This window comes from Vanessa cardui, chromosome Z (assembly GCF_905220365.1).
Source record: "Vanessa cardui chromosome Z, ilVanCard2.1, whole genome shotgun sequence".
Lineage (NCBI taxonomy): Eukaryota > Metazoa > Arthropoda > Insecta > Lepidoptera > Nymphalidae > Vanessa > Vanessa cardui.
In genome coordinates this window covers 7,714,361-7,741,609 of record NC_061154.1, presented here as the reverse complement: position 1 = coordinate 7,741,609, position 27,249 = coordinate 7,714,361, and the positions used below count along the sequence as shown (strand labels likewise).

Sequence of the window (27,249 nt, the reverse complement as noted above, 5' to 3'; positions counted from 1 at the left end):
ACACATGTGGCAGAATTTCCATGAAATTTAAATTAAGCAAATTAATATTCAGTGGTGCTTGCCTGGGCTTGAACCCGCAATTATCGGTTAAGATGCACGCCTTGTAACCACTGGGCATTCTTGACTCGTATTCGATAATCGACCACAAATGATAATGCAAGTGTCTAAAGATATATTACCAAATAATATTATATTTTCTATAAGAAGAGGTGGAGGCTATATTTTGCACTGCAGTGTCATTACCTGTCTTTTAATTGTAATTGAAAATGTAAAAATATAAACCAACATATTAACTCAGATCTATATACAATGTATTCATGAACTGTTATTACTGTGACTACTTTTAAAATCCGCTAATTTAGTTTTGCCATTCCATAAGTAATGTAAGATTTTTAAAACAATATGGGAATATTTAGTGATATCTGTTTTTTATTGATTTTAATGTATTAAATGACGTATGTCTTGAAAATGCAGTTAATGATAAGCTTTAATATAGAATTACAATGTATATATTAACGTTCTTTAGAAATTTTAAAAGTGATGTTTTATTAGCAATTATCTCTTAGCTGTCGGTGCTAAAGCACTTGTTTCAGGTTACAGTGCTCTGATTTCAGTCCAAATATTATTATAAGGAGTATTAAGGCAGCGAGAAAACCATTTTTGTGAAGTTTCTAGAAGAATATGTTATTTTGGGGAAAAATCTTTACTAATTTACTTGGTGGTAGGGCTTTGTGCTAGCCCGTCTGGATAGGTACCACCCACTCATCAGATATTCTAACGCCAAATAACAGTACTCAGTATTGTTGTGTTCCGGTTTGAAGGGTGAGTGAGCCAGTGTAACTACAGGCACAAGGGACATAACATCTTAGTACGAAAGGTTGGTGGCACATTGACGATGTAAAGAATAGTTGATATTTCTTACAGCGTCATTGTCTATGGGTGATGGTGACCACTTACCATCAGGTGGCTCATACGCTCGCCCGCCAACCTATTCCATAAAAAAAAATCTTAATTTTCAATACTTTCTCTCTCCCTTTTGAATGGTATTTATTTTTTGCATATTTTTTTCCTTAATATAAAATGTACATGGTATAAAATAATTTCTTCGTACTAACACATACATCCGAATTAACGGAGTTTCACATATGTACAATTGTACATATGCTAATTTCACATATATTTAATTTATATAATATATATTACGAATAAACTTTAAACATAATCAAAGCTATATTAAGCTTTGTATACTATTGTCATATGCAGGCTACATAGTTTTAAAGAAATATATTTTAGCAGCCTCTATTTAAGTAAGGCGATAAGTTCCATTCCGAATGGTTTTATTCAAAATGTCAGATATTTTAAGATAAAAGCTTATTTCTGTTTCGTCTGTTACTATTGTGAACGTTATGAGCTAAAATGATAAATTTATCAGGCTAGGCGATGTAATAAAGTCAGTTAGTTCGGTAGTCCAGAAAAAAAAGACTATGAGAACGTATTTATTCAATCCTTTCGCGAAGTTTCTCTTTCGATCCGAATTCAAGTGATAGCTTTTCTGTGATTCCGGCTTCGCTTAACTAATGAGATTTTCAATACCTTGCCACAAGGAGTTGACACGAAAAGGATAAACGAGTTTTTGCCTTCGAGTTCTCTTGGAAAAAGACCAAGAACGCCCTGTTAGCAGTCTCACAGGATTGTCAGGCATTGAGGGATTTTTAAAGTAGTTTGTCTAAAGGTAATGAATGAGTTTAATATCTAGTGATTGCTACTACTTTCATGGTAATTATCGAACGATTTAAATGTGCTTTCAAACTAACTTTGAATCTTTGTAGACTGCAAACTCTATCTGGGTATAAGAAGAACCTTTTACATCAAAAGACTATTTATAAAAGCATTTGCTTTTATAAATGTTATGTTTCTGATAAATTAAAATCTCGATTTGTTAAAATATACTATAACATGTATATGAGCACGTATACGTCATTTTAAGAACTATAGTCCTTATGTATTTCTGTTTTTATTAATTAACTGAAATAAGAAAAACATAATTCCTTTTGATTGTGTTTTTAATCCATTGTTAAAGTGTAAAGTATGAAAAGTTTTATGAAAATAACAACATATATATATATATATATATATATATATATATATATATATATATAAAATCGTTATAATCTGACGAAAGGTTTTATATAATATGTTCCAGATTACATTAACATGGTAAATAAATAGAACTGATAGATTATAAGATTTTCCTTTCTATTTATTTACATTATCATCATTAACAACCCTCGTCCGATGAATGCTGGTCATCCTGTAGCGCGCCGCCGAGCCCTTCCGACGGATTTTTATCTATTATGTTTAGCTTATTATTTATATTAACATAAAGTAAAGTTTTCATATAAATAATAATATTGATTTTCTATTGGTAAGTTTCCTTCTTGTTTCTAGGCCATAATTGCTCAATGTATAGTAATACAATATTCATAATTTGATTATACCAGACAAAGACAAAAAAGATTTTATTATGATTAAAGCTTTAATACTCGAATAATATAACCTTCAGGCAGGTTCAATACTGAGAATTGGACTCGTGTGATAAAAACGTCACCAAAATGTTATGATTACGAAGCATAATTAAGTCTTTTTTAGTTACATACAATTAAAATAATCTGGTAATATTTAAAGGATTCAATCTGGATATATTTGCTTATGAAACATTATTTAATAATAATTTTATTTATCGTTGTTTATTCTAAGCTGCTTCTTCGTTTATCTCGGCGCTTGAAACTTGGGTAATTGGAGTGCTTCTCAATTCTCGATCGACGTGATACAGCTTCTCTCTACCGTAGGATAACTATTAGTATTCGAGTTGATTCGTGGAAATAAAATTATACAATTATAAAATATGAAAGAATTTCTAATAAGGCCAATAGAAATATTATAAATTATATTATTCACTTATTTCTCTCATATTTAAACGTAACAAATATTTAATTTACCATAGAGTCAAATATTATTTAAAATAGATTTTAAATATTTCAATTTAAGGCTAAATTATTTTATGTAATGGTATTTATACAATTAAATTGCTATTTTAAAATATTACAAGTTAAAATACCAACTTTTTTAAATTTGGAATAAATAGGAAGTACGAGAAAATGTATTAGTAATTCTGTCACAATAATCAAAACATATTCTTTATTTACTACTGCGTCAAATATAAATCAATTTATACATATATCATAGTAAATAAAAATATATTTCGTATGGAAATAACGATTCGTTTATTTGAAATTTTCGAAAGATTATGAAAGGTGATGAAATTGTATATGAAATATAAGACTTCGATTTCTTATAATTTTTCTATTAGTGTGGAGTTTTTATAATTTTACTTTTTTTGTGCTATATGTAGCAAACAATCTGAAGGCACACCTGATCACCACTCTGCAACCTGGACACCTGCAACACTAGAAGGCTAGCACGTGCGTTGTCGGCATTAAAGTTTTCTTTAAAGTTCCCAAGTCGTGTCGACTTGGAAAGCCATTGGGGAAAAGCTGGTTCCACAGAGTGGCGAGGCAGAAAAAAACAACAAAAACGCCCTCTTCTGATTTTCGAACATCCTGGAGCGGTGGAAGAACCTTACGGCATTTGCAATTTCTACTTGAGAAAAGAGTTAAAAGTATCATTAAATAAAAAATATTCTTTGAAACCTCATAATACATAAATAATATGTATTGTTAAGTAAGTTTTTACAATAAGTATTTGTATGGATTCTAGGTTATTTGTTTTTGAGAATAAACGTATTATAAAATTCTAATGACGTTGTGTAGCTATATGACTACATCAGAATCTTTAATTTGTTATTATTTGAGAAAAGTTATTTATTTTATATTTATAATATGTAGGTGTATTACTGATAAACAATAATTTGTAGACATAAGCCTCTTGAAAAGATTTAAACGAGATGCAAGTGATTTATAAGAAAATAATTGAGCTTCATTATCAAATGAAGCAAGTTAATATTATTTTACATAATTACTGAAGTATTATTTATCTTATATAGATCAGTTCTGATACTATGTAAAATATTTTTTTGTTTAAATATACATATTTTTTAAAAACCTTACATAAACATAGCTTGACGTAAACTTGAATAGTATTTATTTTTTTAATTATTTTCCAAATTTAACGTGCATAAAAATTATTTTATTTCATGAGGAAAATTATTGATGAAAAAAGCCTTAGAAATATTTTTTATGTGTAAGAAAATTAATAAAATGATTACACAATACCATGAAGCGAATATTGAATATAACTAGGAATGGTATACTTTTGCATTACAATCTATCAACACCAGCCTATAGTTATAATAAGGCGCGTACGAAAGAGAACGAAATCGTTGCTAACATTTAAATATCAATTTAGTTTCTATCGTTTAAGGTTCAAATTTATCATTGTTCAACATTCATTGCACACGCCGTTCATTTAGACCGCCCCTACTGCAAGCAGCCCTTTATGGCTGACTCGCCCTTACCTCCCCGAGGGAGAGGTGAGGGGATACAACCCTAGTTAAAGTGCGTCCGCTCACGGCTCGACTCGCAGTGTCGGTTGAGCCGTCCTAGAGCGCAGGTCCCACCGCAATTCGAGGGCAATGAGAACGGCAAAAGTTTATAGTGACTTTAATATTTAACAGCGCGAGATGTATACAGATTTTCATTGGATAAGGTAAGTTGTGTTATTATTTGAATTTTCTTTTTATTAATACAATTGTCAATTGCCGCAGCGCGACTTCCAATATTTGCAAAGTATTTTGTTTACAAAGCGATTGTTTTTGCTGTGCCTTTTGAGTAATTTAATAGGGCGGGCTAGTTTTACTTGTAGAAAATTTTAACGACGCAAGCTGTCTGTAGTTTCGTCATTTATTATTCGCGATATTATTTAATTGCTCAGTGAGTGACAGTATTGATAGTTGATATAATATGTGCAAATTTGAAATATTGAGTCGGATTATATTTACGTTAATAGTAGCACATATTTTTTGAATTAAGCCTATTTTCGCGATTAAAGATAAACAATAATTTTTCCAATGTCATTTAATGGTAATAAAACAGCAATATTTATTTGTAAATTGTTTTAAGTTCATATTTAGTTATAATAAATAAAATATTATTTTACTTTGATTTTGTTTTGAATAATAAAATATTTAAATTATCGCGTAAGTTTGTGTGGAATAAGACTAATATAGTGTCATAAAAATAATATAAAAATATAGAAATATCGAATGTAATACTGTTCATTTACATAAAAAATTGTAGGGGTAACGATTGTAAAGCATCAAAATTTTCAATTAGATAGCACATTTTAGTCGTTGGACTTTCAGAAGAAAAGTTCACTTAATTCCTTGTCTAATTACCTTAATTACAAAAGATAAGGAGGAGGTCCTTACAATGCCTTATTTAAAAAAAATAAACGACGAGAGACAGATTAAATTAATACTTTTCGTTTGAATTTCGAACTTATAGTTCAAATGCTTTTAGTACTTATAATCAAGTTTTAACACAGAAGTTTGCAAACGCTTGAATCAGAAGGATTATATTTTGTACACGTAATGCAAAAAATCGTTGGTCTGTTATAAGGTACTCGGTGTTACGATTATTATCAATCAAATAGGTTTATAACGTAGGTTACGTCGCATATTAAAATGGCATGCGTTCCATAATTAAACAAAGAGGCTTATGGCAATTGTATAATAAAATATAAATTCAATATTTCTTGTTCATTCATTTCTTTTAATTTATAGGTAGCGGCGGGAACTTGAACTAAAGAAACACAATTAATACAAGTAATAACTTATGTACACGGTTAAGCCGTGATTTATAGAAGACAAGCTGAGGCTACGGCTTTATCCACGACACATTTAAAAAACCTTAACTTCGAGACACAAACTTTCACCACCGATTTTAAACCCCAGGATATAAACTATGTCTACACCAAATTTCACCTTAATCGGTTTCGTGGTATAATCGTGAAGATGGAATAGACAGATAAACATTATAATATTAGTCCTATATATATAGATATATAACAATCGTGTGTCTATATTTATGATATCAACTCTATGGCAAATCACACTCATGTCGTATACATAGTTGAAAGATGCTGGTAATTCTTTTCTATCTGATTTATTTTCAATAAAACAACAAATAAACTAATCTGATAAAATAAAATGTATGCCTTTGCTAATAGTACTTGCATTGTCTAGGAAATTGTTTGAAAAAATACGGAGACTCTAACCTTTGTTTACTGTTAAAACAGGTATTTAATTGACAAGGGTTCAACCCTAACTCCATTCTGACGAAAGGGTCTCTTCGACCCTTCAGTCTAATGTTTTTTAGATCAGCTCTCTTAACTTGTATTCGAAATAACTGTGATTGAGACATATGAAAACATAATAGATTTAAAATATCGAAAGATTTGCGCTCATCTATTGTGATTGTATTTTAAATTTATAAAAAAGCGTGCAGTTAATACCTGTTGACTTCCAAGCAGGATATATTAATTTAAATAATTGTATTTAACTAACATGACTTTGTATTTTTTAAATGTTAAAAAAGATTAACTACTGAGTTTCTTGCCGGTTCTTCTCGGTAGAATCTACTTTCCGGACCGGTGGTGGCTTCACTTAATTGTAAAATGACGATTCAAAAGTGCTTTTAAAAGCCTACTTGAAGAAGTTTATTTTGAAAAAAATAAATAAATAATAGCGATATGTCGTTTAAAACGTTTAACTGAAAGCATCAATACAGTAGTGGTAAGCTACAAAATTTATGACTGAATTTATAACAATATAACGAAGGTCAAGTTTGTTTGCTTTCGTGTCCGGAACTAATGAACCAAGGCTATTTTTGTACTGCTAGCTATATTATATTATTCACGGTTAAAAAATATTTATATCATGTCATTTTCTTTTTTCATCAATTTTCACTTATGCAAAGCTGGGGCGGGTGCTAGTATCTGGTATGCGGTTGAGAAAAGATCAGTTGAGCCAAGTGTTTACAGCGAATAGAATATGTTAACGTACCTAGAGGCAGTTTTACCAGCTGTGTGATTATTATCAGTTGTTACTTTATTTAAAAAAAATGTTTAAATACGATGTAATAAGTAGATACCTACTCGTATATAAGCACCGTACACGTAGACATATATATATGAGCCTAAATGAATATATTTTCTAAGTTAAAGCTCAGGGTTTTACACCACGATAAATTGATTGAAGATAGTCAGAATACAATAGTGGATGAAAGTATACAATGGTCTCGAACTTTCTCGACATAAAAGGAGGCTCTTTTCTTGAAACGAGAAGTAAATGAACTATTAGTTTCGTTCCGTACGCGTTCTCTCGAATTCGAAAATAAGGAAAGAGAAATGATTTAATATTTCACTACGGATAGTTAGATTATCCTTTACTAAATTGGGGTTCCTTCAGCAGACCGGGTTACGACGTGAAGACAATTACACATATTGGGGGCACACTTAGACTGGGGGCCCTGAGTTTGAGCTCATCTTCTTCTTACAGTAAACTTTATTTTACAAATATGGATGACATTCAGGGAAGCGCACTGTAATTTTCATTCTCAATTAGTTAACATCATTGTGCACATGAAATCATAAATAAATGAATTGAATTACGTAAAGTATCTTAAAGAGCATGAAAAGCGGATTGCGGCGCAAAATGTACCAAGCAGACAAGCATCTGCGCGAGCGTATGCTAATTAGCGTTGCGGCGGCACGGATAAACCAATGTCCATTGCCGTATATTCGTGCGCTTTCATAAGCGTCCGCATTCAGGTTCGATGCAGGCGAGTTTGCGTGAGCAAACTTTGACTGTGTTTCACCAGACGTGCGACGTTTTATAGTTATTTTAGATCGTTATAATTCCGCATCCTATTTTGTAATCATAATTTGCTAATTATTTAAATGCTCCAGCTGTCAAGAGTTTTTTTTTAAATAATAATTAAAAATATGACTATCTGCCGCACTCAGGCGTTTAACAGCTAGTTAGAGCACTCTTTAGTGTAGAAGGCAGTAAGCTTCCACTCAGAGTCAATTAATAGTTCATTAGCAACGCTTAATGACAATTAGAGTAATGCAAATCCAACACTTAACTTTTCAATGATTGAATTTTCGTTTACATTTGATAGCACATTCGTATTATAGAAAAGAGGCTGCAAATACTGTTTATTTAAATGATAATTCCTGATATGGTTTTATCTGTATATAAATCTTAATAGACTGACTTAATTAATTCTCATTTAAATAACTTTGAACATTTTGTTACTTATAAAAAACCAAAATTTTTATTTTTGTTTACATCCAATGCCTCTTAGCTACTGTTTCATTTACATTTATAAATTTCTATCAGCGAACAACTTCTTAAATTATCACTCAGATGATATGTTCGTAAAAAGATTACCATTACGACTAATTTTATGAAGCTTTCTGGCATTACGTAGCTATTATATTATCAAAACTCACGAAAAGCTACAAACAACTATCACATTTACAATGATATAGTAAAAAAAAATCAAATTATTTTCACATTCAATTATAAATTTTTGTGATTATTTTTTTATTTATTCCCTGCTGTATGATCACCAAAGTGTTATGGGATTTAACCGTTCAATGTTTCTTATATTTTAATGTTTAATTCAATTGCATAGAAATACGTTACTTCGATTCAATACGTGTAAAATATGCAACAGCACGCTTAATATTTATTCTCTTAATTGAATTTGAAATGTGATTATGTCCCTATGTCAAAGTAGAGTCTCATTACGTTCGTTAAATATTGAACTTGGTTTAATTTAAATTTGTTCGTGTAATATAATTTACTTTTGTTCTACGGAAAAGATATATTCATTATGTTAGTATTTTAAAATGTTTTACTTAAAATAAATCGTTCGTAGTCTTTGTTAGTTGTTGTGATTTATTCTTTAAGTTAAAAAAGCTTTTAGTGTTACGACGATTTTCCTTAAGCGCTTGAAAAACTTAAGCTTTTCTCAAGACTGGTAGCGTGCAATAGAATTTTTTAAGTTACTCGGAGGCTTATATTTATTGTTGTATAATTACAATACACGTGTTATATTTCGGTACCAGGTTAGATAAGAATGTAATACATGTATAATGGTAAGCTTTAGGTTTGTAGACGGGGAAAATTCTTTATTGAAAATATTATATTTTATATACAATATTCAGCCCTTAGACAGATATTAGCGATAGTCAAGCGATTTATTATTATGATATCACAAGTCAAGAGATATTAAGTAAGCTTAATGAAAATTCTAACATTATTAAGTTTATAAAATCACATCAAAAATTAATAAGAACTTCGTCTCATGGAAGGTAATTAAAATTTTTCTCTAATTATTAAATTAATATTTCATCCTAAAATAAAAAAATATATATATATTTACATAAGGCAAGATGTAAAAATGAAACTATCATAACACTTTTTAATATTTTTAAGTGGTAATTTTTTTATTAACATTTTCCAAATTATGTACTTAACTAAACAAAAATGCAAAAAGTCAAACCACGCTGCTTATTATTTCCCTCTACATCCTGTACGTAATATTCAGTAAAGTGGAGTGTACGTGCCATTGTCCAGTGTATACAAGGAGCAGAACATATTGGAAGTGACGTCAGACGCTTCGCGACACAATTTCGAGCATGCATCAACTATCGACACTGAGTAACGCCACAGACTAACATCATTATGGCAAAGCAGCTTAATCATATTATGTAATTAATTACATTTTTACGTTTGATAGTTAATCATTCGAAATGTTTTAATAAGTACTAACGAAAATAATAATGTCTTAACGTTACGTAATGTACGTTAACGTAAGCATGTTAAGTTATAGTCCTTTTTTTAATTTTTTTTAAAAAACCCGTGCGTGGAGCGTCTACTGAGTCTAGTAACATCCTCAGTTTGTTTACATGTATTGTCGTATCACAACATAAACGTGGATACTTTATTGTTGTATTGTGACAGCTACGATTGGCATTCATACTACTTTACTAGTGGCCAACTGTTGACCACTATTTTATCGACGCGATACGCTCCCGGATTCGATTCCCGGTCGAGGCTATGTAGAAAAAGTTCATAAGTTTGCTATGTTGCCTTGGGTCTGGGTGTTTGTTGTGCAGTCGTCACTTCTGATTTTCCATACAAGTGCTTTAGCTACTTACAGTGGGATCAGAGTAATGTATGTGATGTTGTCGATTATATATTTGACAGTCTTTATAGACGTATAAAAAACAAAGAAGGAGTCCTTACTTACTCTACGTATGAAGTTGTCATACTCAACTGTTAATATGCTTGTCTCTTCTAGTCTTTAAAGTATCTTTGTAACTCTTTTGTACGTTGTTCGGATTTACGTAACTAGTTTTAATGTTGTCCTCGTAGTCTGTGGCGAGATACGCTTTTATACAAATTAAATAAACTAAGCTTTATCAGATAATTCAATATTGAAACAAGATGTTTTAAATTTAGGTCCAATGCATAACAATAAACCTAAATTTGTACGAATAACAATCAATATTAAAGTATGTCAAAAAGTGAGTACTAGTATATATTTTTATAATCAAAGAAAAAATAAATATAAATTATTATTAAATTAATTTCGGAAGGTCAATGACACGTATTGTTACAAAACAAAATAATTAATAATAATCTGTGTTTGAACACACCTGCTTCCTGGTCAGGCAATATTAAAATGCATACGTTAGTTTCGACTCAAGACCACAGGATCTTCGGCCTGATATGCCATAAAATTGCTGTTGCAAGTCCAGAATTGTAGCTAATATGTACTTAAAATTTAAATTAATGATCAAACCACTAACACAGTCGATTGGATCATTTCATTATCCCATAAATGCTATTACGTGATTGCTGAACTCTTGTGGTTAATCAAGCCCACTGTCCAATTAATATTAATTAAGTGCCATAAATTGTAATATCCTCTGATTTGTTTGATGTTCAACCACGAACTGGCTTAAAGCTTAGCTTTCTTGTTAATGACACGTTTTGCTGTTATCATTGGCAAGGGATGTGTCGCTTCATTCTTAGTACTTAAAAGAAACTTGATTTCTAAAGTCATTTCTATTTTAACAACAACACTTTTTCTTATTTCGCAAGCATTAAATAAAGAAAACTATGTTTTATTTTTATAAGCTTTTTAATTCGTATTAAGAACGAGGCAATTACGTGGATAGAAGACAAAAATCTCGACTAAAGTTCGTTCGTGGTGAGCTCTTACGTACTTAATATTTATTTATAATTCATATCGTAGCTCAGCAATTATATCATAAGGAACTTCGTTTTTCTAGGCCACATGATTTAATTCTATTTGAAAATAGTTAGTATATCGGGTATACTGTAATTTTTTTTAAAATTAATTTGAAACCAGTTGACTCGTGTGATGATGGTGATGATCTTGAATAGTTGACCTTGATTGGGCTTGGCTTTCTAACTATGAAAGGTCTTTTCAAGTTCGCATTCAAATTTAGTCATACTTTGAAATCGCATTAAAAACGGTCATTTTATTCTTATTAAAATTCTTTTATTCATTCAACTTTTAATTTTTAAAATAAGCTATGGTATCATATATGGTACAAACTACCGTCGATTCTCCATTCCTGGGTTCAAACCCATTTCAGTAGTCCGAAGACTGAAAATTGTATGTGTTACTACCCTTGTGCCTCAGAAAGCACGTAGTGTCAAAATTTCCATCCCATTGGATTTTGAGAGTATGGGATGAGAGGGTGGAATATATTATGGCCTGTGTAGTTGGCTAGTATCCCTTGAGATCGGCCTTCGCCGCCGAAAACGGTCAGGGTGACAACATCATCAGTACAAATTAGTGGTGAAATTTCCTAGGGTATTCCTACATATGAATAACTTAATGGAAGATTGCGAATAAAATTCCTGCAAAAATCTATTTGGATTATCGGATAAGTCCTTTAAATGGAAATGAGCTAAATAATTAATAATATAAATATCGAAAATATTAAAAAAAACTGAAACTGTTTTCTAAAACATTGACCTGTGGCATTCTATTCAAGACGCTTGCAGTATTACCTCTTTTAATGAACCTACAACACCTTAAAACTTTAAGTTTGCCAGGTAGATTTCTCCTAGGTTATAGACATCTGCTAAGAACGGATTTTACAAAACTTTACTAAGGGGTAAAACGGTGGTTGAAAATTTGTGTTTTTTTTTTTAATTTAGAATCGGTAGAGCCATTCAGTTAATTACCATATATATTGCAATGTCAACATCGAATATATTTATGCAATAAGGTATTGAAATAGAATTATCTTAATCTATCACAAAAATAAACGATTTATTTTTGCATTATAATCAAAATCAATATGTACGTAAGTTTTATTGTTCGTTTGTTCAATTCGCTGCGCTAGACGAACTGTTGAATATTAACTCGTTACAAATTCCTCGGATCTGAAGGGAGGCAGGCCTCATTTACAAATACGAGAAATGCGTTGCCCATTCGCCCTAGTCGATATCCAGCGTAATACGACCTCTGAGTCTAACATTGGCCTATAGAACAATTGTTTACGTGAGTTATGCAGTACGTTAAGTCATGTTTGTTGATCACGGTTGAAAAACAAATCATAGAATATATGCTGTATAATTCTTATTCTATCTGGGTATATAGACCAGTCGCTAGGACACGTGAATCTTAACCAATATGCTTATTTTTTATGGTATATGTTGGTGGACGAGCATATGGGCCACCTGATGGTAAGTGGTCACCATTACCCATAGACAACGACGCTGTAAGAAATATTACATCATCAACAACAACAACAACAACAACAACCACAACAACAACAGCCTGTAAATTCCCACTGCCGGGCTAAAGGCCTCCTCACATGTGGCAGAATTTCTATGAAGTTTGTCACATGCAGGTTTCCTCACGATGTTTTCCTTCACCGCTGAGCACGAGATGAATTATTTTAAAGACAAATTACGCACATGAATCAGCGGTGCTTGCCTGGGCTTGAACCCGTAATCATCGGTTAAGATGCACGCGTTCTAACCACTGGGCCATCTTGACTTTGAAATATTAACTATTCCTTAAATCGTCAATGCGCCACTAACCTTGGGAACTAAGCTATTATGTCCCTTGTAGCTGTAGTTACACTAGCGCACTCACCCTTCAAACCGGAATACAACAATACTGAGGACTGTTGTTTGGCGGTAGAGTAACTGATGATTGGGTGGTACCTACCCAGACGGGCTTGCACAAAGCCCTACCACCAAGTAAAATGCTTAATTTCGGTTTATAAATTATATCACACTCGTAGGCGAAGGTGAACATCGTGAGCGTATGTATCGGCTTATTGGGACATTTGTGTCAAGCAATCCGCATCAGAGCGGTGTGCGACAAGCTTTAAAACATGTCGTTAAGAGATAACGGACACTGGTCATAAAAAGGCTGTTACTTTTGTTTAATTTATTTAAGTCTATTTCGCTGTGCTGTGTAATAATAACCTACTATTTTTTTTAAATATTTTCAATTTGTTCTTAATTGTAAATATGCTGCTTTTTTTAGTTGTTTTACAAAATGGTATATTTTGTAGAAGTACACTTTAGATAGAGCATATAAAAGGAACAAACAAAATATGCACAGGAGATATGTGTCTAATATAGTATGCGTCCAGGTTTGTATGCATAATTCATAGCGCATGCATTTCATTGCTATGTTTATACTGTGTAGATAAACTAAAGGTATATTTATTTTATCAATTTCTAACAGTTTGTCTTTTGTTTTTATATACAAATTTAAGTACATACTACAAACGTCTTTTAGATTATTATAATATGAGTTAAAAAAAACTAAATATACTCATGTTTAATAAGGCCAAGGCCTAGGCTACCCGAGTTGGGTCTAGGCTCCCATTTCTTCATCTGTCTCATTTAGTTCCGCTTCATTAATTTCCCCGTGGAGTGCCGGGTTAGAATAGCACTCCCCCATCTCTTCCCGTGGGTGTCGTAAGAGGCGACTAAGGGACTAGGGTAATCGAGTAACAGGCAGCATCTCTTCTTCAAAACAGCTCACTGCCCCCTATTGCCCTCACCAGCACTAATAGTGCGGTAATATGAACATGCTCCTTTTTTATGTTTCGCAAGGAAACTCTTTCTATCTCGATCCTCTGAAAAGATCTTCTTTCGACGCCATCTCAGCTGTCGAACTTCTAGAAGTGAAAATGTGACAGCCAAATGAATTCAGTATATCAGAGAAGTTTCTGATCTCCTCCTATCAGAAATACTAGCACCCCAAGTACTGCTGAATCAATCGAAAAAAATATTTTAATAAATTCTATTGTACGAAAAGAATTTTATAAAAATATCCTTTCCATATATCAATATAGTTGTGGAAAGAGTAATTGATTTCACCAATAAAAAATCTTAAACACAATACAAACTATTCTTGCAAATAACAATGTTTAATATCACTCAAAAAATAAACTACAAAAGAAACAATGGCTCCGTTATTGAAGATATTTTTCTTTAACAATAATAATGCGATTGGCTATACACAGAAAAGACTCTTAGTAATATTTTACATCGGATATTTGTGAGTAAAATATTTCAGGGCCTTCGCGTTTCAGTCAATCGATTGAATTTCAAATGCATGTTCAATGAATTTCAATAAATCGTTATTAGTGCTCTTGACAGTCAATTGCTCAGTTTGAAATGTATAAAATAAAAACTTATTTATAAAATTATGTAAGAGGCAAGCTTTTCAAATTTAATACTTAAAAATTTGATGATATGATTGTCTCGTTATTACCATAATAACATAATTCATGGCAATTACAGTTGTTTGATTTTTTATTGTACAGTTCATGCAAATAACTACCTGATGGTTAGTGGTCACCACCGTCGATAAGTTGGTGCTGTGAGTAATATCAGCTATTCCTTACATTGCCAAAGTGTCATCGACCATGGGAACTATGATTTTGTATCCCTTATGTCTGTAGTTACACTGGCTCAGATCAGGCTGGCTGGTTGGCTTCAGACCGGAGCACAATAATACTGAGTACTACTATTTGGCGTCCGAACCTCTAATGAGTGGGTGATACCTACCCAGATGGGCTTTCATAAAGAGTAAATATTTGGTATAATTAATCTTAATATTTTCACATACACATGAAAATTTAAATTACAATATTAAATCTTTATCATTAAAAGTTCTGACTTGTTTTGATAAATTGAGAGACGCAATAGCCAACTATTGAGTTATTTTGCTTCACGATGTAATTCGATTTAAATTTCGATTGTATTCGTACATGCTTGTTACGTTCCGTTTTCCAGATTGGGTGACGTTTACGGCTATTGCCTCGCTGCTCAGGATCGCAGCCTGAAATTATTTCTTACTTTCTTAAGGAATAATTCAAAATTATCGGAATCAATTGAATATTGTTCCTGTGATACGCACATACAAATATGTGAACTGTTAATAATTTCTGGCTATAGATTGGAAAGCATCAATCAGGTAAAACATTTTTGGAATTACTGGTTGGTGACTATTTTATGAATATAAGAAGAGATATATTGCTTACGAGTTTTACTGTTTGGTGAATATTTTTATGAATACAAGAAGAGATATCTTGCTTACGAATTTTCTGTCCTGGAATGGAACAGGTAGAATAACGATTTCCTTGAAACGTTTATTTTGTAATAATCATAAATGTATAACTTTACGTGTAAAACTCCCAATCGACATGATTTTCTGACATCACCTTTTAGCTTATTCATACGACAATTAAATTAATTACACGCCTATATCTTCTTTACGGAATGATTATCTGTTCTATGGTGAAAATTTTATTATGGAACTTTTCTTTGCTTATGATTTTACGCGTTCAGACAGAGAGTTAGAGATCGGCGATTTTTGTTTAATAATATGCAGTGATGATAACAATTCTAACATGCAAATAATTTAAAGCAAAACAACGTTGAACGAATATTCAAATATAAGACCCTGTTTTCTGAATAAGAGCTCGTTATAGTCTGATTTACCTTCAGTCGAAATATCAGAGACTTTTCGTCAGCTATCTATATACATATATAGTTGACTGACGATATATATAAAATAGAAATAAAAAATTAATCGATATATTTTCATCATGTTTACGCGTACTACATTATTGTATGTTTTCATTTGAAAAAATGCGGATGATACTAAAGCTAAAGTCTTTTGTTTTGTTAATGCCATACTTATTATACATATATTATTATAAAAACTAATATAACTACGAATGTATGTACGTAATATGTTTAATCATCATATTACGCACATTATATACCTCATGGTTTAGTGTTATTACTGACTAAATTTAAGTAGAGAACATTTTATAAATCCTTTGGGAGTTATATTTCGCATAGCGAATAAATCTAAAATATATGCCGTTCTCAGATTTTTGCATTATATTTGCATGCATACTGCTATGGCTATGGCTTATGGCTTATGGCTAGATGAACAAAGCTTATTTACATTCTAAACCTGGACTATCGGACACAAATAAAATTCCTGAAATCTGTGATTCCTGGGATTGGTCCCTTTATCCATATAAATCTAAAATGTTTGAATAGCGATACAGTATTTATTGTCTTTGTTTTACATTTTAATATCAGCAGATTTTACAAATAATTCAGTACGTTTGAGCGTTTTCTCTAGTGATATTTTCACAATTTAAATATAAATATTTGTAGAAACTCATACGCCTAGTTATATATTCAACGTTTGCAAAGTGGCCAGTATTAGTTGAAACAGATATTACTGTTCGAAAAAAAGAACTGTATTTGTAATCGGTTTCCATTTCGTATTTTTCGTTTACACCCGGGTACGTTAGCGTTCTCCGTACACTTAGCGTTTATTTTATTGATTCTGGCCAATTTGCCCGAAATAAAGGCAGATCAAACTATTTGTATTCAGACAATATAGATAAAACCAATTTTGTCACTGTGTCGCCAATCCCTGCTCTATTTTTGCTTATAATGCTTCGCTGGGGATATGAAGCGATCGGAATAAATAAATAAACAAAAACACAATAATAAACGAGTAAACACTCGTGTCACTTCGATCACGCTACGATTTCGTTTCGCTATAATACATCGACGGATTAAAATGAATTTTTAATCGATTTTATTAATAATGAAAAGAGTACCAAAAACATGTTTTTCAGTAATATCTGTTCCGAGTACGAGAGAAAAGCTTCGTATTATAAAGAGAAAATAACGAAAATGATCTTAATAATATATGGAGATAGTTTTCGATTTCTATCTGTATTTTTGTAACGGACAAGTAAGACTGTGATTTTATAATATCTTTACATTATGAGCGACGAATTCAATGGTATATGAAAACCGCTTCACCATTGTCATCCTCGGATCAAAATATTGTCAATCAAAACATTTCGCAGAATTCAATAGACGTACACTCCAGGAGTGTTTACAGTTACTTAACTTGTCACTTACTCTCGAGTCTCGTGAACATATTTTATGAATAATATTCACGGTTCAAGGTCAAACTTTCATTATGAACCATTTACATACAATCGTTTTAAGAGAAATAATAAGTTCAAGACTTTCAAAACGAAATATAGAGGTATAATAAAATCAAGTACAGTTCTAATTGTTGGCTATAAACCGATTAAATGTAAAAATGTTCAAGAATAATAATCGTTCTTGCAAACGTACTACCAACGCAAATAGAACAAATTACACAGTAACTTATATTCATTATAGACGATGTACGGACACGACAAGTTGCGAGCACGGAAACGGTAAGTTATGAATTAGTACTGAGTCGTCCGTGTCTTATAGCAATCGGAGTAGTCGCTTGCCAAGCGACGGGTGGTTACGTTCATACGAATGGGGGTGTTCCATACATTTGCAATTCTCTCAGTTTTGACCGTCTGCTTAATATAGATCAGGGTTGCCAGCTGCCCTAGATCTTAAATCTTCAGATACATCTCGGAATTTCAGATTGTACCTGTTTAAATATTAACACTACACATGAATACTATACAAGAGTGATTTTTTTGTTAATTCATACAAAATTACTTATTTTTCGGACTAAATTCAATTGCTAGTGAATTATATAAACAATCTACGGTTATTATATACAGTTATTAATTCTAAATAACCAAATTAATTGATATTTGTAAAGAGACAACCCTAGTTTGAAACAGTTGTGATATCATTTGAAATATTGAGCAATAAATAATTTAGATTGGTTTTTGAGGTTAGAAAATCAGGTTACTTTGTATTTGTAAGATAAGTCGTGAATTAGTACCGATATAATACATTGCTTACAAAGAATCTGGTTTTTACTGGTGGTAAGGGTTAGTAAAGGATCGTCCGAGTACCATTCACCAATACCAATAATAATAAAAATGTACGTCTCATTTTTCTTTTTTAGAAAATAGCTGTTTTTTGTTAAATTGTAAGACAGTGTTATTTAAGGCTCAAGGGGCATAACGTCTTAGCTCACATTGTTGACTAAAGAGCAATTGCTGCTTTCCGGCTTAACTGGTGAGTAAGTAACTAATTACAGGCACGGGAGACATAGTCCATTTGTACCAGTGCTAACGTTTAACGTTGTTTTCTACTGACTATTAAATCATTTATTTAAGCTATAAAAATACATTCCTCTCATATTTTGATTTTCAAACAGATATTCATAAGAATTTACCATTTATGTCTTATTATATACTTGAAAACGAATATATATTATTTAAAAAAAAAGCTGAATTAAAATATAATTGCGGCGCCCTGCGTTTGAATTTAAAAAAAAATTGTGTTCGGTTCCAAATTTTACAATAACTTATTACTTATTAAAAGTAGCCTAAGTTACTCCTTATTACATCACCTATCTGCTAGGGAAAGTCCCGTCAAAATCGGTCCAGTCATTCCAGACATTAGGCAGAACACACAGACAGACATTTACATACGTATGCATTTAGTAAGAAGCGGTTATTTTAATAGTACAAACAGACACTACAATTTTACTATATGTATAGATTTGTTGAAAATACTTTACTGATAGAAACATTGTACAGCCGTCCAATTCATTCGGTAAAAAGTGTAGCCCAAAATAATGGCTTTATAGACTGGCTGTAGTGTAATATGTAAATGGAAACCCTATTTACATATTAAGACTTCGACTGTTGTGGTCACGATAGCATCTAAAATTACAAATTTGTAATAATTTAATGAATGCGACTTTATAGGTACATGAAAAGAATAAAAAACATTTGAATAGACTTAAAATTATTTATAATATTATATACTTAAATGTATGCTACTTTACTTGGTGGTAGGGCTTTGTGCAAGCCCACCTGAGTAGGTACTACCCACTCATCGGATGTTCTACCGCTAAACAACAGTACTCAGTATTTTTGTGTTCCGGTTTGAAGAGTGAGTGAGCCACTCTATTCCATAAAAAAATACTAATGTTAAATAAAACTAGTTACTGTATAAATCTTGACCGCGTGGAATGGTGGCAAGAATGTTAACAGCATTTCCCCGTTGAATCAAAATTTCGATCCTCTGGACAATAAAAGTCTTTTGATGAAGCTCTTTGCAAAAAAAAAAAAAATTAATTTAAATGGTTTTCAATTTAATATTTTAATATTTTTTCAAATTAAATATTAATGCTGAATTGTTTTTTACTGATTAGTTATTATACCAAACATCAATACACTGATTTGTTTTAAGAATGACTGGGTCAGTGTAGTTGTATGACCAAGATATTATAATCTTAGTGCCTATGATTGGGGATATAATTCTGACCACATTTATAAGGGTCGTTAACTAGCCTACTCAATAAATTAATATTCCATTGCACGTATGTCTTATGGAAAATTTAAAGTGTAAATTAAAAAATAACATAAGCTTATTTAATTTGTTGTTGTTTTTTTTTCAAATTAGGTTGATCATATCGAAAATTATGCTAGTTGCATTTCTCGAACGAATTGTTTATTTAGCAGATCACCCTGGGCGTGTTTCTAGAGGGTTGCAGGTTCAAATCCTGCTGCGTCATTTATTTGAAGTAGTTTTAAGTATTTCATAACTAACGACTTTAATTACATGTATATACCATTTATTGTTTTGCTCATGACAATTTTAATAATTGGTGTTTTTATTAAGTAGTAATATTACTTAGTTATAGATTTACATTCAACTTTATGTTGTTTGAGTTTCGGGCTGGCGTTTTATGTTGTTGTGTCATTATCTAAATTTATTTGTGTTTTACAAATCGAACACATCATCATCATTCTTATTGGTTTTGTAGTTAAGTCAAAACATATTAGTTATCTCATCCACATTTCATTTAGACTAGTTACTTTAATTACGTAATTCAATGTTCACAAAAAACATTCAAAGTCGAAATAAAATAAGTTTTATTTCACAATAGACGTTTCATGTGGTTGATACAAAAAAAATAAATAAACCATAACATATAAATACAAACTAGTAGGCGCGTCTGAGAGTCATGCATTCATTTATTTCAGTGGCGGATATATGATACCTATGGGCGCAGATCTCACAAACCACTCTTCATTTTCTGGAGATCTATTCAGTACAACGTCTTGTACCACACTTTTTTTTACGGAAAGGGGGTCGCTGTATATAGTTAGAGATTGACGATTAATCAATAAAATTGTTTTAACAAAAAAATTGTAAAAATAAGCCGAAGGTCCCATTATTATTGTATCATGTAAGATGCTGATATAAATTAAATAATCTTGGGATTTATAGCTAAGAAACAAAAAGCGAATCATAATAACACATAAACCGACGGTTTTTGGTTATTTTTTTAGTATATCCAATGATACTAAAAAAAAATTTTAATTACATTTACGGTTAGTAATTAAACATTGTAAATTACATATATTTTTATTGTAATTCTAATAAGGCCTATTTAAATTAATTAATAAATTTTTATAAGTGCAACGTTTTGCATAGCGGCGGTGATGAAAAACCCTTCTGATTTTCATCCGTGATGAGAATTGAGCAGTCTGAGTCACATGTTTTTTTTCTATATAGATATGTAATACTTTTTGTTTTATATTCTAAAGAATAAATAAAAACATGACTGCCAGAAATCTTTTGATGTTGTCAAAAATATTATTTAAGGTTACATAACATTACACTGTAAGTCTATCTTTATCTGAGTGTTTTATCTTTTAAACAAAAAAAAAAAACAATATAGTATATAAGCTATATAAAATGATAATTTGTTTAATTGTAATCCGTTAAGAATCAAACCATCATTTCTCACTACATTCAATCATGTTATTGATATATTTACATCAGTTAATTTTAAAGTTCATTCAGTCATTCATTCATCCATTCATTCATTCACACAGACGATTCAGACGTAATAGATATAACATTTAAATTATTAATTTCGGCGCATAGCTCAACTGGAAGAGCGACTCGGGCGCGATCCCAAAGGGTGCGTTCGAGTTATGCTACGTTGCTATTTTCGATATGATTCCTAAATTTGAATAATGTCAATATGCCTTTAAAATACACAGGTACTTATTACGGTAGTCATAATTTTTTTGTAATGAGTATTTATTCCTCATGGAATACGGCTACACTCATAAACCAACTCAAACTGACATAAAATAATTAAACGTGTCTGGAATAAAAACAAACGACTACCAACATTGACATTTTAGATGTGAGTCGGGTAAAATGCAACTCGATATGCACTTATCAACTATTCCACCACTAAACAAGAGCATTGGCTATGTCGCTGTTAGTGAGTTTGAGGGTCGAGTGAGCCTTACAAGTTCATAATGAAAATCGTGGTTATGATTGGCGATATTCTTTTTCAGTGCTGGTTTGGTGACCAGCTACATAACGTTACCCGTCGACCACGTAATACATAAATAATTTTTTTCCAATATGTTTTTGATAATCATTATACTGTTAAGGAAGTTCGATAGTAATAGCATATTATTTCAATTATTCATTGTAGGTAAACATTTTGGATATTTATTTGTTAGTGAGATAATGTTTAGCAACCAAAACGTATGAAAAGTATATTTTGGCTTTGTAATTGAAATCTGAAATAAGTGACTGTGAGTTACTAATAGTTTCTTGACGAAGCTATGTTGAAATCGAAATGATGAGTCAAAAGTATTTTAATAGAGTACTTGAACAAAGGCGAATTTTGTTTAATTTGTTTGGTGTTTGAATTAAGATTATTGTAAACATAAAACTTAAACTTTCGTATAATTCTGTATTTTTTTATGTTTTCAAATTAACTTCAACACTTAGCATCTCCACGCTCTTGCCTTTATAAGAACTGAAAAGTAAAGACGCGAAACGACTCAAGTCGACACCTCGTCACTTCCGTCATAATTATTTGTGATATTTTATTTATGAATATAGACAGTGTGGTAATTCATTTATTATATTCAAATTGAAGTTTAATTCAAATCAGAGAAAATATTGCATGGGTTATTTATGAATATACGACTGGGTTTTTAATATCTGTTTATAATATTTGTACAGTCTTAGGCAATACTCATAAACTACAATCGAATGTATAATTTACTGTCGTGTAAAAACACACGCGGTACATTATCTTGCTTCGTTTCTTTACTAATAAATATTAATATTCTCCTCTCCGAGATTCGTTCACGCCTAATCTTAAGGACTAGCCAACTACGACAAGGCTGTATTACAGTAATGTATAAAGCGCAGTCATCATTTTATAACGCGAAAAACATTTAATAATAAATTAAACTCTATTTAATATCATTCGGTTTGGTTAGCCTGATTTTATTCTCCAATAGTTTAAGCTGACTTTCATAGATGACTAGCGACCATGGACCATAGGTGCATTGCTATACTAAATATTCTATAGAATGTCACTAGACAATACATAGATGCAATGTAAACGCAGAAAATGTTTGTATTTAGGATATTACATTAGAAACTTCTACAATTATCATTGTTCCTTTACTATATTATCCATGCATTTATATAAAAATCTTTCTCTTGAATCATTCTATCTATTTAAAAAACCCGCATCAAAATACGTTGCGTAATTTGAAAGTTCTAACCATACATAGGGACAGCGGTAAGCGACAATGTTTTTTACTATGTAATGATGATGTTTATGATAATGAATAATTAAAACAGATAATTTACACTTTAACTCTTAAAAATTATAAAAAAAAGACTTTATGGTTTTTAATAGAATTTAAAACATTTATTGATTTCGTTTTTTTTTTCAAATTAGGTGGATCATATCATAATTTCGATTGTTTCATTTCTCGAATGTTTTGCTTATTTAGCAGAGCACCTGGGCGCGTTTCTCGAGGGTTGCAGGTTCAAATCCTGCTGCGTCGCTTATGTCAGATCTTTTTAACGAGCTCAGAATATATATATGAATATGTACTATGAGTTTTGTTGGCTTCTGCTCGTTAGGATTTCGATTATTGGTGTTTTTGCTAAGCAAGAATATTAATTTCGCATAAATTTCCTTACAGTATAATTAGTTAAGTTTTTCTTTTGCGGTTTTCGCTGTGTGTCTTATGCCAGTGTGTCTATATCTATTACTAATTTTATTTATCTACTCCTAAATTGTATGCTAGGCTTCTGTTTGAATATTTCTAACACCTAGTTAGGCTAACATTTTTAATAATTAAAATTATATTTTATTTTGTCAAATTGTTAGATTTATGATAGTTACTTGCTTACAAAGATAACAAGAACAATGTGAGACGAAAAAAATATATGAATAAAGAATGAAATTCGTTGTTGTTGAAACCTTAAAACTATTTTATTTGACACAGAAGGCATTTCTATCATCTTAAGCAGCTTGGTTTGATGTGCCAGAGTAGAATTAGAGTTGAATAGAGTCTGAGAGTCATTGTTTCATTTATTTGAGTGTAATTATTTATTTTTTATGAGATAAATGCTTTACAATTAATTACTGACAGTGACGATGATGATTTATCTGTTCTGATTACGGTTCGTGAAGAGAACTGAGCAGGCTGAGTCACTTGATCTCTTTATACATACGCAATAATGTTGTGCCTTAGAAACACGCATAATAAACTGAAACATGGCTGATAAGACTGCTTTCATTGTTGTAGAATAAATACTCTAAGTTACATACACTTGATGCCAATGGTTTATCTATTAAAATATCTGCGTTGTTTTGCAGAACGAGCTCACTATTGTATTTCACTTGATAGTTTTGTACCAGAAGTTTCGGGATGCGTTTAGAGTTCGTGGAGTTAGTGATAAAGTAGCTTCATCCCGTAAAGATTCGACGTCCCAATTGCAAAATCAGACGCATAGCTCAATTGGTAGAGCATCTTGGGCGCGATCCCAGAGGGGTGCACGATCGAGTTTTGCTGAGTCGCTATTGTCGATATGACTCCTAACTTTGAAAAATATTAATTAATTTCACTGAATTAATTTTGTTTTTATTTTAATCTGATCAAACTTTGATTTTTTTAGAAGAGTTCGAAATTTGTAGTATTGTGGAAAATGTAACGCAAATCATATTTACCTAGGTGATTAACTCTGCAAGCCTTCTTGGGTAGGTATCATCTACTAATATTATAAGTAAAAATACATTTTATTAACATAAGAATTAACAACATTAAATGCTTAAATATATATACAACTATGAAATAAAACTAATTACTGTATAAATCTTGACCGCGTGGAATGGTAACATTATTGTATTATAGTTTAAAGATGTAGCCAATGTCACTACAGGCACAAGGGACACAGCATCATAGTTCTCATGGTTATCTGCACATAAGCAATTTAATGAATGTTTAATATTTCTTACAGCGACACCACAATAGTCATCACCGCTCTTTTGTTTGCTTATTAATTTAAATTATTAAAATATATATATTAATTTAAAAAAAATTGTTAAACAACAACCTTTTTTTGAATAGGATTATAAATTAATTGTTTAAGGAAGTGTCCATCATATCAAAAATTTAAACATCGTATAAAATTGAACGTACGCTGTGTTAGCCGAGCACCCTGGGCGTGATTCTCAAGGGTTGTAGGTTCAAATCCTGCTGCGTCCATTATGTAAATCATTTTCACGTATAATCATTTCCAGAATTCAGATGACAAATATATCTTTAAAATACAGCTCGATTCACTGCATTTTTTAAAAATACGGGCTAGAGTTGCTTGTCGGAGAGTCATTGTTTCGTTTGTTTAAGTTTAATTATTTAATTTCGATAAGAGCATTGTACTATAAAGTGGCGATGATGATAAGTTCTGTTCTGATTCACCGAGCGTGAGGGAAAGAAGAGCTAACTGAGTTACTTTACATGCACACACATTTTATGCTTTAAATTGTTTTAAATAAAAAGAAACATGACTGCCAGGACGGCTGAAACAAAAAGTCTTTTAATACTTTCGTTACTGTTACTTTTAATGCTTTTAATAAAATCGATGTTCTGCGATGCGTAGTTATTCAACGTGTCGATGATGATAAGCAGCCTTGCTGAGACCGTCTCTGTTGATTGAGCAGTGATGACTGAACGAGTTATCTGAGACGCGCGTGCGTTTCTACCACGCAGAACACGTTTCGAATACGTAATTCGATTATCGATTCAATCGATTATCTTACACTAAAGTAAAATTTATCTCAAATTCGTTTTATACACTGTTAAATCCTCATTTCAACATTTTCATGTAAATTGTTTTTAAAGTTAAATCATCGTTCAATCATTCGTAAAGCAGCTTCAGACGGAACAGATTTGACTATTCCTACAAAAAACGGGCGCATAGCTCAACTGGCAGAGCGTCTTGGGCGCGAACCCAAAGGGTGCACGTTCAACTTTTGCCGTGTTTGGTAATTTTTGATATGACTTTGTTCCAAATTAATAAATCATTTGATTTAATCAAAAATAAAATTGATTGATTGAAAATAAATTATTTATTTATTTTAGTTCAAATAGGTTATTTAATTTTTATTGTCTAAAGTAACAATTTGAAACATTTTTTTGGTTATGCTTTAAATGTCGCTTAGGCTCATAAAATACGACTTTCTTGGTAGGGCTCTCTGCAAACCTGTCTGGGTAGGTTCCTAACATTTATCCTATATTCTACCGCCAAATATCAAGAGTCAATATTGTAATGTATCAATTCGACGGGTGAGTGAGCCAGTGTAACTACGCACACAAAGAAAATATAATATTTTAGGTTCCAGAATTGATAATGATTTAGTTTGATATAAGAAATGATTAATACTTCTTTTAGTACCTACTAAGGTCTACCACTAGGTAGACTAGGTAGCGAGCTCGCTTACCTGTGTAGAATTAAGTTCCTTTCTAATGTTTAGATAACATAAAATAGTATCTTATAAAATTAAATAAAATACATTTTTTACAAGGCTGATATATTGAAAGTCTTATTGTTTTTTCCGTGATATTTTTAAATATATTTAATAAATTGATTATTATCCGGTTTCACCTCTGTTTTATTTATTATCTAGAAGAACGTTTAATGACGCCTCTATGTACAAAACTTTTTGAAATAACTGCCATTACGAATTGGTTACTTTAAATAGCCCTCATTTGCATACGAAATCAGCTTAATTGTTTCGCTTAACTTTTACGTAACCATTACGAATGCGATTTCATCTGTATTTTACATTTTTTATATATAAGCCATGTACTGTTCCAGAAACAATTTAAAAAATTGATTACAATGACATTTATTTTATTTTGAAAATGGAAGTAATCATTTTATTATGTAAGCATACAAGTTACGTTAGCTATAAAAGTTTGATAGGAAATGGTATCACATAGGTGAAAGCAGACATTTGATATTGTTTACCAGCACTCTATCCTCACACGCTTCGAAGCAGAGTGGTCTAGTAAACTATTGACTTCCTTCACCGATGCCCAGCAATGGATCACGAACACGTTACTTTTTGACTAAAAAGAATCAAAAATTCAATTTTGACGCATATAATATATGTATGTATTGCTTTCATGTATATAAAATAAATTTTAAGTCGAGAGCTCAGAAGTTAACGTGCTTTTCTCATTAACTTTTTAGTGTGCGGTAATGTGCCATTCGTCCGCTTTTTCAACGCTAAGTTTTAGTGAGGTGCCGTAGTTATTACGCCAATTAAGAAG

At 31.4% G+C, this 27,249-nt stretch overlaps 1 protein-coding gene across 1 annotated transcript in view; it reads left to right on the top strand.

The window, feature by feature from the left end:
* Nucleotides 1-4,614: 4,614 nt before the first annotated feature.
* Nucleotides 4,615-27,249, top strand: part of LOC124542856 (leucine-rich repeat transmembrane neuronal protein 2-like) — a 65,101-nt gene continuing 42,466 nt past the window's right edge. The window contains exon 1 of the mRNA XM_047120743.1: nucleotides 4,615-4,725. Coding sequence (XP_046976699.1) covers nucleotides 4,700-4,725 — 26 coding nt within the window. The 5' untranslated portion in view covers nucleotides 4,615-4,699. The remainder of the gene's footprint in view (nucleotides 4,726-27,249) is intronic.